Here is a 16,246-nt window from a genome sequence, read left to right as displayed (position 1 = left end):
TCTTCCGATGTTCTAATCAGAGATAACCTGAAAAGCCTCAACAGTGGCCGAACAAAGATTTCCCCTTCTTGGGGAACGGGATACCAGTGGCTCTTTGCCCCTTCCAGTTTTAGCTCCGCCCATAAAGTATGCAAATGTGTTTATACAAGTCAGAGGGTTTGGATTGCACAAGCACTTAGCTATTTCTCCAGGACTGTGCGTCATCTCTCTTGCCCTAATCACTGGCCAATCTCTTTCCTAGTCCGATCTCCATCAGGGATGACTAAGCTGTGCAAGGGTAATATTCCATGGCGATGTGGGTGTTTTTCTTTTCCCGTGCATCTTGTGTTGTGTGCTTCCCTCCCCGTATGGCTGACTTCTACCCTACCAGTTGTACTGAACTGCCAGCCTTTTACTAATATCTGCCGCCCACTCAGCACGCCCCTGCATCTACGAGAGACTTTTTGGAAGCAGGTGACCCAAGTCTCCACGTGTGGTTCTCTAAACTCCCTGGTTGAACAACTGCTTACTAAATCTGGGTGGTGTCCCATCACATAACTGCAGGCATGGGTTTGGTGAGATGTTTTGTAGGCCTCCGAGATGAAATCTGTGTCGGTTTCCCAACCTGCTGCACAGTTGACCTGGCCTTCCTAGTATTGGAAGCTGTGGTTATGCATTTGTTTTTTCTTGACCGCACGCCAGAGATATCGGACACCTCCGCTCCTCTCTCCGGCGTTGCCAAAATGCGTAATGCGCTTTCTTCTTCCTTGTCTGTCTTTTTCGCCAGGCGAAGACGGGCCCTCTCAGATGGCCCTGGAAGACCTGGCCATGTTCAGAACCATCCCGGGCTGCACCGTGTTCTACCCAAGCGATGCCGTCTCCACGGAACACGCGGTCTGTCTGGCTGCAAACACCAAGGTGGGTGGGCGCCGAGCAGTTTGCATGCTAACTTGACCTTTTGAGTGGTAAAGTGAAAACACTACGAGGAGATTGCTGTTCTTCCTACTGGCTTCCTCGTGCAAGAGGTTCATGTGAGGTATTACAGAAGAGGGGCCGTGGCTCAGTGGCAGAGCCTCTGCTTGGCGTGCAGAAGGTCCATGGTTCAATCCCCGGCATCTCCAGCTAGAAAAACCAGGAGATAGGTGATGTGAAAGACCTCCACCTGAAACCCTGGAGAGCGGCTGCGAGTTTGAGTAGGAAATACTGATCTTGATGGACCAAGGGTCTGATTCAGTACAAGGCAGTTTCCTGGGCTTATGCGAGATCCTTTGAGGTGGGGCCGTGGCTCAGTGGCAGAGAGTCTGCTTGGCATGCAGAAGGTCCTCGGTTCAATCCCTGGCATCTCTAGTTAAAAGGACCAGGCAAGAAGGGATGAGAAAGATGGACCTTGACCTGAGACCCTGGCTCAGCGGCAGAGCCTCTGCTTGGCCTGCAGAAGGTCCCAGGTTCAATCCTTGGCATCTCCAGTTAAAAGGACCAGGCAGGAGGTGATCGGAAAGACCTTGACCTGAGACCCTGGCTCAGTGGCAGAGCCTCTGCTTGGCATGCAGGAGGTCCCAGGTTCAATCCCCGGCATCTCCAGTTAAAAGGACCAGGCAGGAGGTGATGGGAAAGACCTTGACCTGAGACCCTGGCTCAGTGGCAGAGCCTCTGCTTGGCGTGCAGAAGGTCCCTGGTTCAATCCCTGGCATCTCCAGTTGAAAGGACCGGGCAGGAGGTGATGGGAAAGACCTTGACCTAAGACCCTGGCTCAGTGGCATGCAGAAGGTCCCAGGTTCAACCCCGGCATCTCCAGTTCAAAAGATCTGGCAGTGGCTGATGTCAAAAGAGCTCCGCCTGAGATCCTGGAGAGCCACTGCCAGTTTGCATAGACAATACTGACACTGATGGGCCAAGTGTCTGAACTGAATAAGGCAGCTTCATGTGCTCAGAGGCTGTTAAGGGCTCATCATAATGCTAATTAATCCAACAGTGGTGAAGGTGAAGATGTGTGATACAGAAGCCTCTTCCACACGTGTGTCTCCAGCTTTTCTGCTTTGGAGTTTTCCGCCCTTCTAGCAGAAGGAGAGAGCGAGAGTCCAGGACTGCCTTAAAGACTAACAGAATTTCTGGCAGGGGGAGGAGCTTTTGTGAGTCGCTGCTCACTTTTTTAGATGACTCACTTTTTCAGTGCTCCGAGAGAGCTCCTCCCCTGTTAGTCTTTGAGGTGCTCCTGGACTCTTGCTCTTTTCTCCTGCTACAGACAGACTAACACGGTGACCCATCTTGATCTTTCACCTTTCTAGGTGGCCTCTAACTTGCCAATAAAGTGTAAATGCCAACTTCTGAATCCTAATACACCTTTGGGTGTAGTGGTTAGGAGCGCGGATTCTAATCTGAGAGTAGAGATGTAAAATGTCTGGAAATTTTGAAGCTTGGGAAAAAACGGAAATTTTCGGAAAAATTGAAAAAAATGCCACGTTAGCTCTTCTTTTTTCTTTTTCAGATTGAAAGTCATTCTGTTACTTTCGGGACATAAAATGTGACTATGGACAATTTTACTTGGCATGAAATTATCACAACTAGCATTTTGAAAATATAGTGTAGCCAAACAACTATTGTGGGTGGCTGGGGGGAAGTAAAGAACCAGATTAGTAGTAACTAAATTATTATTTACACAAAGGTTATAAAGATAAACTGATGTTGCTAAATGATACAGTTTTCTGGAATCAGATAAATGAAAACTCTTACCTTTTAAGATTAAGTATATACTTTCAGGTCCTTTTTGTTGCTCTGTATTTTCTTCCAATGCTTTGAGGCCTAGTGAAGCCTGAGTGCCAGTATACCCACCCACATGCAAAAACAAAACTGAAACCTTTTTCTTTTCTTGTGACAATAGCACCTCCTAAAGGAAGAAATGCATCTTGTTCTTGCATTGGAGAGTTCAGTTTGTAACCTAGGACTTGCTTGTCCTCAGTGCACAGAAATTAGATTACTCTGATACCATACATATTTTTTAGAAATGATTTGGAAAACATTTGAACACCTTGTCTTAAAATATTCTATTCATCATGTTAAAATAAAACGTTCCATAATCAATTTCTTTTCTTCTTTTCAATTTTTCCAATTTTGGGGGGGGAAAACAAGGCTTCAGGAAAAAAACAGAAAGAACCTGTTTTTTTTCCAGAATTTTTCCGCTTTATTCCCGGGCCTTCACATCTCTATCTGGGAGAACCGGGTTTGATTCCCCACTCCTCCACATGCAGCTGCTGGTGTGACCTTGGGTCAGCCACAATTCTCTCAGAGCTGTTCTCTCACGAGCGGTCCTCGAAAGAACTCTCTCAGCCCCAGCTACCTCACAGGGTGTCTGTTTTGGGGAGGGGAAGGGAAGGAGATTGTGAGCCACTCTGAGACTCCCGAGTGAAGGGTGGGGTATAAATCCATCCTCCCCCTCCTCTTCTTTTCCCCCTCTTCTTTCCGGAATACCTACATGTTTCTCGTTGATCTCTCCAAGAGCCCTGGTGTCTCTCTGAAATGTCACCTTTGCTCCTCAGGGGATATGTTTCATTCGAACCAGCCGCCCGGAGACTCCGATCTTATACTCCCCGGAAGAAAAGTTTGCAATAGGCCAGGCCAAGGTAAGAAAGGCGTTAATACTTGGCATTGATGAAGGTGTGCTGGGTACTGGAAATTCAGGGATTCAGCTTTGGCTGCGCTCTGGCCTTGGCGTCTTCGGCATCCTGTTTTCAGATGTGTGGGGTTGGGGAGTAGGGAGATGGCAGATATTGGCTCCGACAGATGCTAGCTTGAAGGGAAGCGTCCTTCTATCGTAATGTGTTTCCAAGGAAGTCTGAGGTCACGTCTGTGTCTCTTCACATGGGCGAACTGGGGCCTCGTGGAGCAGGTCTTATGAAATGGCAGGCCGCTCTAAGCCTCCCAAGGCCGTCATAGGCTTGGCAGGAGCGGTCTTGCATTCTTGAATCAGGATTGTAACTTGCGTCAAGGCTGTTGTCCGGAGCCCTGAAATCCGGGTTGGGCTGGCCAAAAAAAGGGGGGGCAGGGGGAGGGTTTGTGTTGCAGTTCACAGATCCGTGTCTGCTACTAGGTGGCAAAGATCTAACCTGACTTGGCTCTGCAGAACACCAAACTGCTGAGGTAGGTCACAGGTGGCATGCAGCTGTAGGATCCTTCCCAGTTGAGGTTGGGGATTAGCTGCCTCAGTTTCTAGCTGCGGAGATGGGTTGCGGACTCTTCTGTCTAGGTCCCGTAGAAAGGACGGTAGTGAGGCTGTGTGCAGGGACCGGAGTGGGGGAGTGCTTGAAAGGGGCTGTTCCTCACGTGGCTTCGGAAGGTGGCAAGAAAGCATTGTGCCAAAATCCAGAAGACGAGACTCACTGGCAAGGACTGTAATGCTAAGAAAAGTCAAAGGCAGTAGTAGGAAGAGAGGAAGGGCTGGACTCAGTAGAGTGTGCAAGACCTGAGCAAGGCTATTAAGGACAGGCTGTCTCGGAGGACATTTGTGCATAGGGCCACCATCAGATGGAAGTGACTGGGTGTTGTATAACATACGCAGATCCAAGCGGCTTTAATTTGTGCTGTGGATTTCTCCAGAAGAAGATGGGTGGATAGTGGGCACTGCTGGCATTTGCTGTCAGATCTCAGAAGCTAAGCAGGGTCGGCCCCTGGTTAGTCCTTGGATGGGAGATGAGCAAGGAAGTCCAGGGTTGCTATGCAGAGGCAGGCTTTGACTCTGACAAGCTTTTATTGGCATACGTATATACATACAATAGGAGATCAGATTAAATATAGATCAGGAAGTACGAATCCATATAGGGTGAAATTGGTGCTACGGCGCAGAAAAACAGCATGAAAGCAGGAAAACCTAGTGGTTACTTATCAGAACGTATAGCCGTGGCACTAAGAAGAAACCTTGCTACTATTTCGGTTATTTCCGTATCTTGGCCCCGGTCACACGGAGCATTAGGCACGCTAGAGAGACGGAAGATAGGCGGATTATCCGGGCGCGATCTCACCGCCACATCTGGGAAGCGTAGAGCTCCCGTGGTGCACCCGAGGCTTCCCACCGAAGATGCGGGGTAAAAAACTAGTACCTTGGAGGTACTAGTTTCCGGAAACCGCGGGGCAAGGGTGGGCGTCTGATCGCATTTCCGGTGGTAGTTCCGGCACCCGCCCATGTCCCCTCGCAAAAAGTTTTTGCCCCCCAAGTCTCCACGGATGCGCACCAGCACCCAACGGAGCATGCGCACATTTCAGTTTAAAAAGAACCCATAACCCCGTTTGCTGCACCGCTCCGCTTCTTTGCCGCGCCGTGTGATCGGCACCTCCCCCCTAACCACGGGAGCTCGACGGGACCTCAACCCGACGCCTGGGACAAACAGACACGCCTCCCCCCCACATTTTCCTGCCCATGTGGCCAAGGCCCTTGATTATCAAGCAAAAACAGAACCTTAAAATTGTCAGGAATCTCTGAGAATTGAGGTAATATAGGATACAGGAGATCCTGGCGGGGCACCAGATAAAAGGGACATTGAAGGAGAACATGGGGGACAGTTTCAACACAGTCCTTACAAGGACCACATCTGCGGGAGTAGGGGATCCCCTGGAATCTGCCAGAGAGAAGAGCAGAAGGAAGAACTAACCTGGTTTGTGGTTTTGGGCACCACATTTTAGGAAGGATGTTGACAAGCTCGAGCGTGTCCAGAAGAGGGCAACCAGGATGGTGAGAGGGTTGGAATCCAAGTCTTACGAGGAAAGGCTGAAAGAGTTGGGTCTGTTTAGCCTGGGAAAGAGAAGGCTTAGAGGGGACATGATTGCACTCTTCAAGTATCTGAAGGGCTGTCATGTAGAAGATGGAGCAGATCTATTCTCTCTTGCTCCGGATTGCAAGACTAGATCTAATGGGTGGAAGTTACAAGGGAGTCGTTACCGGCGAAATATCAGGAGAAACTTCCTAACTGTAAGAGTGGTTGAGCAGTGGAACAGTCTGCCTCGGGAGGTGGTGGATGGATACTCCTTCGCTGGACGTTTTCAAGCTGGACGGCCATCTTTCGGGCACGTTGTAGGGCTGTCTTTCGGCTGTGCTCCTGAAGAGTGCAGGGGGTTGGACTAGATGACCTGCAAGGTCCCTTCCAACTCTAACGTTCTATGATTCTATGATAAGAACATGAAATCTGGCCAGGGAGACGGCTCTGCTCAGAGGCAGGCAATCTCAACGTTTCTTGCCATGAAAACCCGCTGTTAAGAACTTGCTTGCGCTCCCCGGCCCAAGAGGTATTTGGCTGTCCGTGGCCAGGGCCAGGGCTTTTAGCGCCCTGGCCCCAACCTGGTGGAACTCTCTGGCGCGTAACAGCCATGCCCTGTGGGACTTGATGCCGTTCCGCAGGGCCTGTAAAGCAGAGATGTTCCGCCAGGCTTTTAGTGGAGGACAGCGACAGTCTCCATCTGGCCGGCATTCTCCCATTCCCCCCCCCCCCAGCAAGGCAGTAGCACAACTAGAAATTTCGACCGCCGTCTCTTTAATTTTGAATTGATACTGGAATTTTATTGTAATTTCCAAATGTCCCAACCAGTGTTTCCTCTAAGCTGAGTGAGTGTGAGCTAGCTCACAGTTTTTTAGCCTCTGGCTCACTCATTTTTTGCCTTAGCTAAGGAAGGAGGGCTCCCGAGCAAACTGATTTACGCAGCAGCCAAACCGCTCGCTCACAGCTTGGATGCCAGTAGCTCACAAAGTAGAATTTTTGCTCACAAGACTCCACAGCTTAGAGGGAGCATTGGTTCCAACTATATGATATGTTGTTTTAGTAGGTCCCTGAGCCCTGTTTCAGGGAATTGGGGGGGTATTAAAAATTGAATTTAGTAAATGAATCATAAATTATTTGGCTGTAACTTGACGGCAAAGAAAAGGAGGGTCTCTTGTTAACTCATCCCTGGACAACCATCTTCTACATGTGACTTTCTTTGGTGTAGTGGTTAGGAGCGTGGACTCTAATCTGGGAGAACCGGGTTTGATTCCTCAGTCTTCCACATGCAGCTGCTGGTGTGACCTTGGGTCAGTCACAAGTTCTCTCAGAGCTGTTCTCTCAGGAGCTGTCCTCGAAAGAGCTCTCTCAGCCCCACCTCCCTCCCAGGGTGCCTGTTGTGGGGAGGGGAAGGGAAAGGAGATTGTAAGCCGCTCTGAGACTCCGAGTGAAGGGTGGAGTATAAATCCAATCTCTTCTTCTCTTTCCAATTGGTACAGAATGCTGGGAGTCAGTTTGGTGCAGTGGTTAAGAGCGCAGACTCTAATCTGGGAGAACTGGCTTTGATTCCCCATTCCTCCTCCACATGCAGCCAACTGGGTGACCTTGGGTCAGTCACAAGTTCTCTCAGAGCTGTTCTCTCAGGAGCAGTTCTCGAAAGAGCTCTCTCAGTCCCACCCACCTCCCAGGGTGCCTGTTGTGGGGAGGGGAAGGGAAAGGAGACTGTGAGCCACTCTGAGGCTCCTTTGGGTAGTGAAGGGCGGGGTATAAATCCCATTTCTTCTCTTTAGGTTGTACGCAAGAGCAACAGTGACAAGGTGACAGTGATCGGGGCAGGTGTCACCCTCCACGAAGCCCTGACTGCGGCTGATGAGCTGGCCAAACAAGGTAGAGGAACGCTGAACTCCCGGGAGGAAGTCGGGGCAGGGGCAGGGACCTCCTCCTTTCCCAGGAGTCTCTGCTCCGGTCTTCTCATGCGGCTTTTGCTTTCTTCCAGACATCCATATCCGGGTCATTGACCCCTTTACCATCAAGCCCTTGGACGCGGAGACCATCATCTCCAACGCCAAAGCCACGGGGGGCCGCATCATCACTGTTGAGGACCACTACCGAGAGGGTAAGTGGCTGTGTCTTCATGGAGGGGGACTCCGCATTGCAGCAGGACTGGGCTGGGGGGCAAATACATTAGATTTTCTCTAGTTGTCTACTCAGTCCATTCATAAGAGAAGCCATGCTGGATCAGGCCAGCGGCCCATCCCGTCATAGAATCACAGAGTTGGAAGGGGCCACACAGACCATCTGGTCCAACCCCCTGCCCAACGCAGGACCAGCCGAAAGCATCTCTGACAAATATCCGTCCAGCCTCTTCTCGAAAGCTGCCAGTGAAGGGGAGCCCACCACCTCCCTAGGCAGCTGATTCCACCTTTGAACCACTCTGACTGTGAAGATGTTTTTCCTGATATCCAGCTGATACCTTTCTGCATGTAATTTAAACCCGTTGCTTTGGTCCTCTCCTCTGCGGCCAACTGGAACAGCTCCTTGCCCTCCTCCAAATGACAGCCTTTCAGATATTTAAAGAGAGCAATCACGTCCCCCCTCAATCTCCTCTTCTCCAAACGAAACATTCCCAGGGCCCTCAGCCTTTCCTCGTAGGGCTCGGTCTCCAGACCCCTGATCGTCCTCGTCGCTCTCTTCTGCACCCTCTCGATTTTGTCCACATCCAGTCCAACACTCTATGTCACACGGTGGCAAAACCCAGGGGCCATCAGGAGGTCCACCAGCAGGGCCAGAACTCCTGAAGCCCTCCCACTCTTGCCCCCCCAAGCACCAAGAATACGGAGCATCACTGGCCCCAGACAGAATGTTCCATCTGTACCTTGTGGCTAAGAGCCACCAATGGTCCTCTGCTCCATATGCTTACGCAAGCCCCTCTTGAAGCTGTCTATGCTTGTAGCCGCCGCCCCTTCCTGCGGCACTGAATTCCACGTGCTAATTACTCTCTGGGTGAAGAACGGTCTCAAACCTGGTTTGGTACAATCTTTCTGGAATGAACCCTGTCCAAGGACATTAGCAAGCCACCTGGACTGGAAGTCCTGCATTTTTCATGGCCGCACCCACACAGGCACCCTTTTTCGTGTCTCACCTGCTTGGGGCCATCATTCCGACCTGCCCCTGCCACCTGAGGCTGTTTTCGTTCCTTTTTTTAAAAAACCCAGCCGTTGGCAGATCGCTGTGGCGCCATAATGATCAGTTCCTGTGACCTAGTTCTAGTACCCACATTTTATTTTGGGGCGGCGGGGGAAAGCCCGTAGTCCTTTTTGTGGCAGCCAATGTTCCCTCTAAGCTGTGGAGTCTTGTGAGCAAAACTTCAACTTTGTGAGCTACTTGCATTAAAGTTGTGAGCGAGCAATTCGGCTCCTGCATAAGTTAGTTTGTTCTGGAGCCCTCCTTCCTGAGCTAGGACAAAAATGTGTAAGCCGGAGGCTAAAAAACTGTGAGCTATCTCACGTTAACTCAGCTTAGAGGGAACACTGGTGGCAGCACCAGAACAAACAGGGCTGCAGAGTTAATTCTTGTTCTGTTTTCCAGTGGAACTACTACACGATCGCGATAGAAAGTTACAAGTGGGGGAACCAGAGAGGACTTGCTGGTGGGCATCCCATCAGCCCTGATGTCCTTATATATTCTTTCGTGGAGAGAGATCAAGATGGGTAGCCGTGTGAGTCTGTCTGAAGCAGTAGAAAAGAGCAAGAGAATCCCAGAATCACAGAGTGGGAAGGGGCCCTACAGGCCATCTAGTCCAGCCCCCTGCTCAGTGCAGGACCAGCCTAGAGCATCCCTGACAGGTGTTTGTCCAGCCACTGCTGAAAGACTGTCCGGGAGGGGGAGCTCACCACCTCCCCAGGCAGCCGATCTCACTGTTGCACGACTCAACTGTCAAAAAGGTTTTTCCTAAGATCCAGCCGGTACCTCCCCTGCCCTTAATTTCAACCTGTTTTTGCAAGTCCTCTCCTCTGCTGCCAAGAGGAACAGCTCCCTGCCCTCCTCCAAGTGACAGCCCTTCAAATACTTAGAGAGGGCAATCCTGTCGTTCCCCCCCCACCACCTCCTCTTCTCCAGACTAAACACTCCCAAGTCCCTCAGCCTTTCCTCATAGGGCTTCTTGGTCGCCAGGCCCCCCGATCATCCTAGTCGCTCTCCTCTGCACTCGCTCCGTTCTGTCCGCATTCTTTTGGCAGTCACAGAATCCCATAGGGGGAGCTCACCACCTCCCCAGGCAGCCCATTCCACTTTTGCACGACTCTTACTGTAAAAATGTTTTTCCTAAGATCCAGCCGGTACCTTCCGGCCCTTAATTTAAACCCATTCTTGCGAGTCCTCTCCTTTGCTGCCAAGAGGAACAGCTCCCTGCACTCCTCTGACAGCCCTTCAAATACTTAGAGAAAGCAATCCTGCCCCCCCCCCCACCTCCTTTTCTCCAGACGGAACATTCCCAAGTCCCTCAGCCTTTCCTCACAGGGCTTGGTCTCCAGGCCCCCGATCGTCCTCGTCGCTCTCCTCTGCACCCGCTCCATTCTGTCCACATCCTTTTTGAAGGGAGGCCAGTAGCCCCTTAAAGACTAACAAAATTTGTAGCGGGGTAGGAGCTTTTGTGAGTTGCTACTCACTTCAGATACTCTTCACATATCTGAAGAAGTGAGCAGTGACTCAAGAAAGCTCATCCCTGTCACAAATTTTGTTAGTCGTTACGGTGCTACCTATACTCTGTCTCTTTTCTACTTTTGTAACACCTTTGGACCTTCTGACCTGGATAGAAGGGGATGATGGATCTTCATTCTCATTGTATCTGATGAAGGGAGCTTCGACTCACGAAATCTCCTACCCCAGAAATCTTGTTGGACTTTTAAGGTGCGGCTGGACTCGAATCTGGCTCTTCAAGCACGGGCCAACATGGCTACCCTCTCAAAACTATCTTCAGGGGGTTAGATGTTCGCCTTTGGGTCTTGGCCAATGCTCCCTCTAAGCTATGGAGTCTTGTGAGCAAAAATTCTACTTTTGAGAGCGACTGGCATTAAAGCTGCAAGCCAGCGATTAGGCTACTGCATAAATTAGTGCTCTGGAGCCATCCTTCCCGAGCGGAGACAAAAATGTGTGAGCCGGAGGCTAGAAAACTGTGAGCTAACTCACACTAGCTCAGCTTAGAGGGAACACTGGTCTTGGCACCTTTGTATGTCTTAGTTCTGGGAAGGGGATCCTTGTCAAAAGCTTCTTCTCTGTCTCCCCTCCTTAGGAGGCATTGGTGAAGCCGTAGCAGCGGCCGTCTCAGAAGAACCCGGCCTCCTCGTCCAGAGCCTGGCCGTCTCGGGAGTGCCTCGGAGCGGAAAGCCGGCCGAGCTCCTGGACATGTTCGGGATCAGCGCCAAGAGCATCGTGGCGGCGGTGAAGAGCACCTTTGCCAATTGACGTTGCCACCTGGCTTGGGAGGGGGGAGAGGGGTCACACAGGTATGGAAAACGGCCGTCTCTGAAACAGCAGAGGTAGCCTCTCTGTAAACATACCGCACTAAGTTCCCGAACCCAAATTGCTTTCACTTCCTGTTGGAATTTGACACATGCTGCTATCAGGGGCTTTCCTTGGGCCTGTGACCTCGTTCTGAGTGCAAATGACGCTTTTTCGGATCTGTGTTTAAAATCTTCTCCCTCCTCTTCCTTACTAAGAGAATTCCATTCCCATGTGAGTAGCTTAACCAGGTCAAAAAGCCTCTGGCCGATGGTATGTGGGACCAAACAGTGTTTGTCTTACCTGAATTCTCTGGCCCCTGTTCCTGGGCCTAGATCTTATCCTACTTGGTGTTCCTCTCTGTCTCTCGGGCCCGATCCTCAGGGGCCATGTTCCCCGGGCCGTCTTCTAGGGGGAGGTAAGAACACATTGTTAGTTCCTGCCCAAAGATATGCAACTGAACGTCTCAAAAGCTCTAGTTCTCGCTGTGATGTTAATTCCCGTTGTTCTAAGCAGACTTGAATGCGACCAAGATAACTGCTCCTGTTTACATTTGTAGAACTGCTGTTTGGCTAGTGTTCGTCTAACAGATTTGATTAAAAACCGAAAAGAAACCTGGATTGAAATTTTGTGGCTGGCTCGTTGACTTGGGAAGCAGGAGTAAAACTGAGGTGTAGGAGATACGCAGTGGGCTGCTGGGGTGTTCTCTTTTCCTGCTGCGTGTGAAAGAAACGGGATAGAAGGCCAAAGCAAGTTACAACTAAATGGAAAATTATGCAGATTTATAGTTTAAGCTATAGCACGTCTGCTTAGAAGTACATAGCACTGAATTTTGTGCAACCTCCCAGTTAGTCTTCCTTGAAGCCTTTAATCCAGGGGTCCCCAATTTGTGGGCACTTTTGGAATTCTGAATGGCTGCCCCAGGAGGTGGAGCCTGTCATGCAATGGCTGCCGCATCTTCAGTCACACATCCTTGAGCTGTGGTGGCAGCCACGGGTGTAGCAACATTTTTAAACACCTGCATTGCCAATCAGCTCTCCGTTGGCCAATCGGAAGCTTTGCTGGGCAAAAGCCCCACCTACTTAAAAGTACTGGGTGGGCACCAGGAAAGGTGTCAGCAGGTGCTGTGGTGCCCACGGGCATCAAGTTGGGGACCCCTGTTGTAACCAGTGTTTGTGTGTGTTTTCAGTTGTTTCCAAAACTGTGGTAGGCTTTGTACTTGGCTGCTGGGCTAGATTTCTCTGCTTTCATTCTAAACCGATAAAATATTAAGAACACAAACTACCTGTGATTCACTGGAGTTACGCTATCAGGGGGAGGGGAAAGATGGTTAAATGCAACTTCCATATTCAGAGGCAGTGGATCTATACAGAAGATGATGGAAACAAGCAACAGAAAGAGGATTGCTTGCTCCCTTCATGCCTCATTTCAGGTCTGTGGCTCAGTGGCAGAGCCTCTGCTTGGCCTGCAGAAGGTCCCAGGTTCAATCCCCAGGATCTCCAGCTGAAAGGGCCAGGCAGGAGGTGATGGGAAGGACCTCTGCCTGAGACCCCGGAGAGCTGCTGCCAGTCTGAGTAGACCAGGCTGACCTTGGTGGACCAGAGAGGTCTGATTCAGTACCGGGCAGCTTCGTGTGTTCAACATCTGGCCGCTGTTGGGAAGAGAATGCTGGACCAGATGGATGTGTCGTGATTCCACAGAGCTGCTGTCCTTTGACAGTTCTGTCCTTTACTGCATTTGCTCTGTGTGCTCCGAGGAAAGGTTGCTATTTCCTTCAGGTATTTTACAGAGCAGTGTTATACCCTTCTATGCACATGGACTTCAGTGGATTTAGAAGAATGTGATTCTGTTTAGGATTGCACTGTCAATCATTTGAAGGTGGTTTACTGGTCATATCAAGGCCAAATAGAGCTACTGATAAATCTCTTTGGGTTTTTTTTGTTTTTTTATTAATGTCAGATTAATACAAATACATAATCAAAGCTTCATTGGTAAGGAAACAAGCATTTAAAACAAAGCTCATAGTGGTTTGGCCGACATTTAAACAAACAGCGAAAACAGGTGTGCGCTCAAGACACAGAACGGCCACTTCAGCAGGGTTCTTGTTTTGGGGGTTTTTTTGTTTTTTTTTTAAAGGTGGTCATGATGATTGGGAAAGCTAGAGGTTAGAGTGTGGAAGACCGAGGTTCGAATCCCTACTTTAATCTGGAGAACCGAGTTGGATTCCTCACTTCTCCACTTGAAGCCAGTTAGGTGACGTTGGGTCAGTCACAGCTCTATCCAAGCTCGCAGCCCAAAAAACAAGTCTAGCTCGCTGCCTAGTGGTGCATAATACTAAAAGCACTAGAACTTTTGGCTGCCAGACAATTGTAGGATCTCCTGGCTATACTATACACATTATTATCATTATTAGCTTTGCAGGGTTGTAAGGCTGCAGCTGAGGAGAGGAGTATGATGCAGGCTTCTTGGGGTCTCCCCTCGGGGGGGAAAGGCAGGGGGTAAATGAAGGGGATAAAATGGTTATGGGTACGGCTTGTCCCATGTGATATGAAAGAGAAAATCCTTCTGTGCAAGAAGATGCTTAAAGCAAAACGTGGGAGGAGACGTCATAAGGCACTCATTGATTTGCTTTCCATGACAAGCAGTTAAATAGAGTTGTAAGTCAAAGCCGGTTAACTTAATGGCAGGAAAAGCACTTTTATGGAAGCGGGGAGGGACTTCACAGGCTCTGCTGACATTTGAATGTCCAAGGCTCAAGGTATGACTGGACACAGAAGGGGATTCTTCTGTCTTTTCTCTCTATTTGACGATATTGGATGATCTGAAAGGCTGTACTCCTGATGTTAGGTAGTGCAGAACATCAACTGAGCAAACCTATGCAGAATTCCTGCAGTCTGTCCATGACGGCATAGGACTGCCTGCAGTATGCATCCCATTTCACCTTATTTTGCCTCGAGTTTATCAATCAACATCTTCCAGCAGATGTGCATGTGTCTCAGCTTCTCTAATCGGCCTGTTCATTCCCTCTTTCAGCATGCGTTTCCTTATAGTCACAAGAGCACTGTAGCGCTTGAAAATAAAGGCAAGCTGAAAAATGCCCTGCTGTGCAAGGAATAAAATGAACCCTGTACTAGGGGTGTGCAAAAAAATAAAATAAAAAAATTCAGCCCGATTCGGATTCGGCCGAATTCGGCAGAATCAATTCGGGCTGGCAGAAAGACTCCTGCATGTCAATTTCGGCAGTACCAGTGGATTGGGGAGTCTGTGGGCCAGCCGAATGTCAATTTCGACCCCATTACATCCTATGGGCCATTGAAGTCAATGGCGAAAACATAGGGTATATTCTGGTGGCTGGAGGGAAGGGGGTTTGAGGGAGAGGCTCCAAACTTGCAGGGTAGCTGCTGGAGCTTCTCCCCAAGATACCCACCAAGTTTCAAGAACATTGGACCAGGGGGTCTACTTCTACGGGCCCCCAAACAGGTTGTCCCTATCCCCTCCATTGTTCTCTATAGTGGGGGAAGAAGTACTTCAATGGCCCATAGGATATAATGGGGCCAAATTGTTGCCGAAATCGGAATTGGCTTGCAGCAGCCTGAAAGGGGCCCGAATGGGCCATTTTTGGGGGTGCATTCGGTTCAGACAAACCGAATGCACATCCCTACAACAGCCCAGGCTAGCCTGATCCCAGAAGCTAAGCAGGGTCGGCCGTGGTTAGTACTTGGATGAGAGAGCACCAAGGAAGCCCAGGGTTGCTACACAGAGGCAGGCAATGGCAAACCACCTCTGTCGCTTGCCTTCGTCTGGAGGGTCCAGGTTAGCCTGATCTCATCAGATCTTGGAAGCAAAACAGGGTCAGCCCTGGTTGATATTTGGATGGGAGATCACCAAGGAAGTCAAGGACTGCTACACGGATGCAGGCAGTGGCAAACTTCTGTGTCTTTAGCCTGGAAGGCCTCGTGGACGGGTTCAGCCATGAATTGGTTGTGACTCAACGGCATGTTCTTTTACAGTGCTTTAATTTAAGCACAGCTGAACCTAGATGGCCCAGGCTGGACTGATCTTGTCAGAGCTTGGAAGCTAAGCAGGGTCAGCCCTGGTTAGTACTTGGATGGGAGACCACCAAGGAAGTGCGGGGCTGCTACGCAGAGGCAGGCAAGGGCGAACCATCTCTGAACCTTGAAAGCTCCATGGTCCTGGGGTCGCCATGCGTCAATTGCGACTTCATGGTACAGACTGCTGAATCGCGATAATGAAACTCAAGACAATGCACCTACCTGAACTGAATTGAGGCCTAGGTTTCCTGTCTCATTACCAATGCTGATTTCTGCATGTCTATTACCCTTCTGCATATCTCACCTAAATCCAATTACACCTGCTATTGTCATTCACCTGCTAATGTCATTTGCCTGCTAATGTCATTTGGCGTCTGAAATCACTCCACTTTCCAATAAATAGGACAGATGGGACTCCCGTTCTAGCTGTATCTGAAGAAGTGAGCAATGACTCGCGAAAGCTCCTACCCTGCCATATATTTTGTTAGTCTTTAAGGTGCTCCTGGGCTCTTGGCTCTTTTCTCTTGATGGTGCATGACTTTTATCAGGGCTTTTTTTGTAGAAAAAGCCCAGCAGGAACTCATTAGCATAACAGGCCACACCCAACAGCAGAAACTCATTAGCATAGTAGGCCACACCCCTGACAGCACAGCTCATTGGCATATTAGGCCACACACCCATGTTACCAGAAGTGTGCTCATCCAGCCACACCCATCTTTTGCTTCTTATTCTGTTCACCTTGTTTGTTGTCAAAACCCAGGGCCTTTTTTTGTAGCAGGAACTCCTTTGCATGTTAGGCCACACACCCCTAATGTAGCCAATCCTCATGAGTTTCTGATGTTGGGTGTGGCCTATTATGCTAATGAGTTCGTGCTGGGCGTGGCCAACTTGGAAGCCAGCAGGAACTCCGTTCCTGTGCGTTCCTGCCCAAAAATAGCCCTGACTTTTATTATTACAATGAAACGCATGCCTCTTAAT

At 49.8% G+C, this 16,246-nt stretch overlaps 1 protein-coding gene across 1 annotated transcript in view; it reads left to right on the top strand.

Moving 5' to 3' along the window:
• The window catches only part of TKTL1 (transketolase-like 1), a 23,219-nt gene extending 11,377 nt beyond the window's left edge, over positions 1-11,842 (top strand). The window contains exons 10-14 of the mRNA XM_015415454.1: positions 767-897; positions 3,513-3,596; positions 7,508-7,604; positions 7,714-7,833; positions 11,008-11,842. Of these exons, the coding sequence (XP_015270940.1) occupies positions 767-897; positions 3,513-3,596; positions 7,508-7,604; positions 7,714-7,833; positions 11,008-11,180 (605 nt within the window). The 3' untranslated portion in view covers positions 11,181-11,842. The remainder of the gene's footprint in view (positions 1-766; positions 898-3,512; positions 3,597-7,507; positions 7,605-7,713; positions 7,834-11,007) is intronic.
• Positions 11,843-16,246: the final 4,404 nt, after the last annotated feature.

The sequence above is a fragment of the Gekko japonicus genome, unplaced genomic scaffold (genome assembly GCF_001447785.1).
Source record: "Gekko japonicus isolate JY-2015 unplaced genomic scaffold, Gekko_japonicus_V1.1 scaffold2015, whole genome shotgun sequence".
In the NCBI taxonomy this organism is placed as follows: domain Eukaryota; kingdom Metazoa; phylum Chordata; class Lepidosauria; order Squamata; family Gekkonidae; genus Gekko; species Gekko japonicus.
This window is presented reverse-complemented; position numbering and strand designations above follow the sequence as displayed.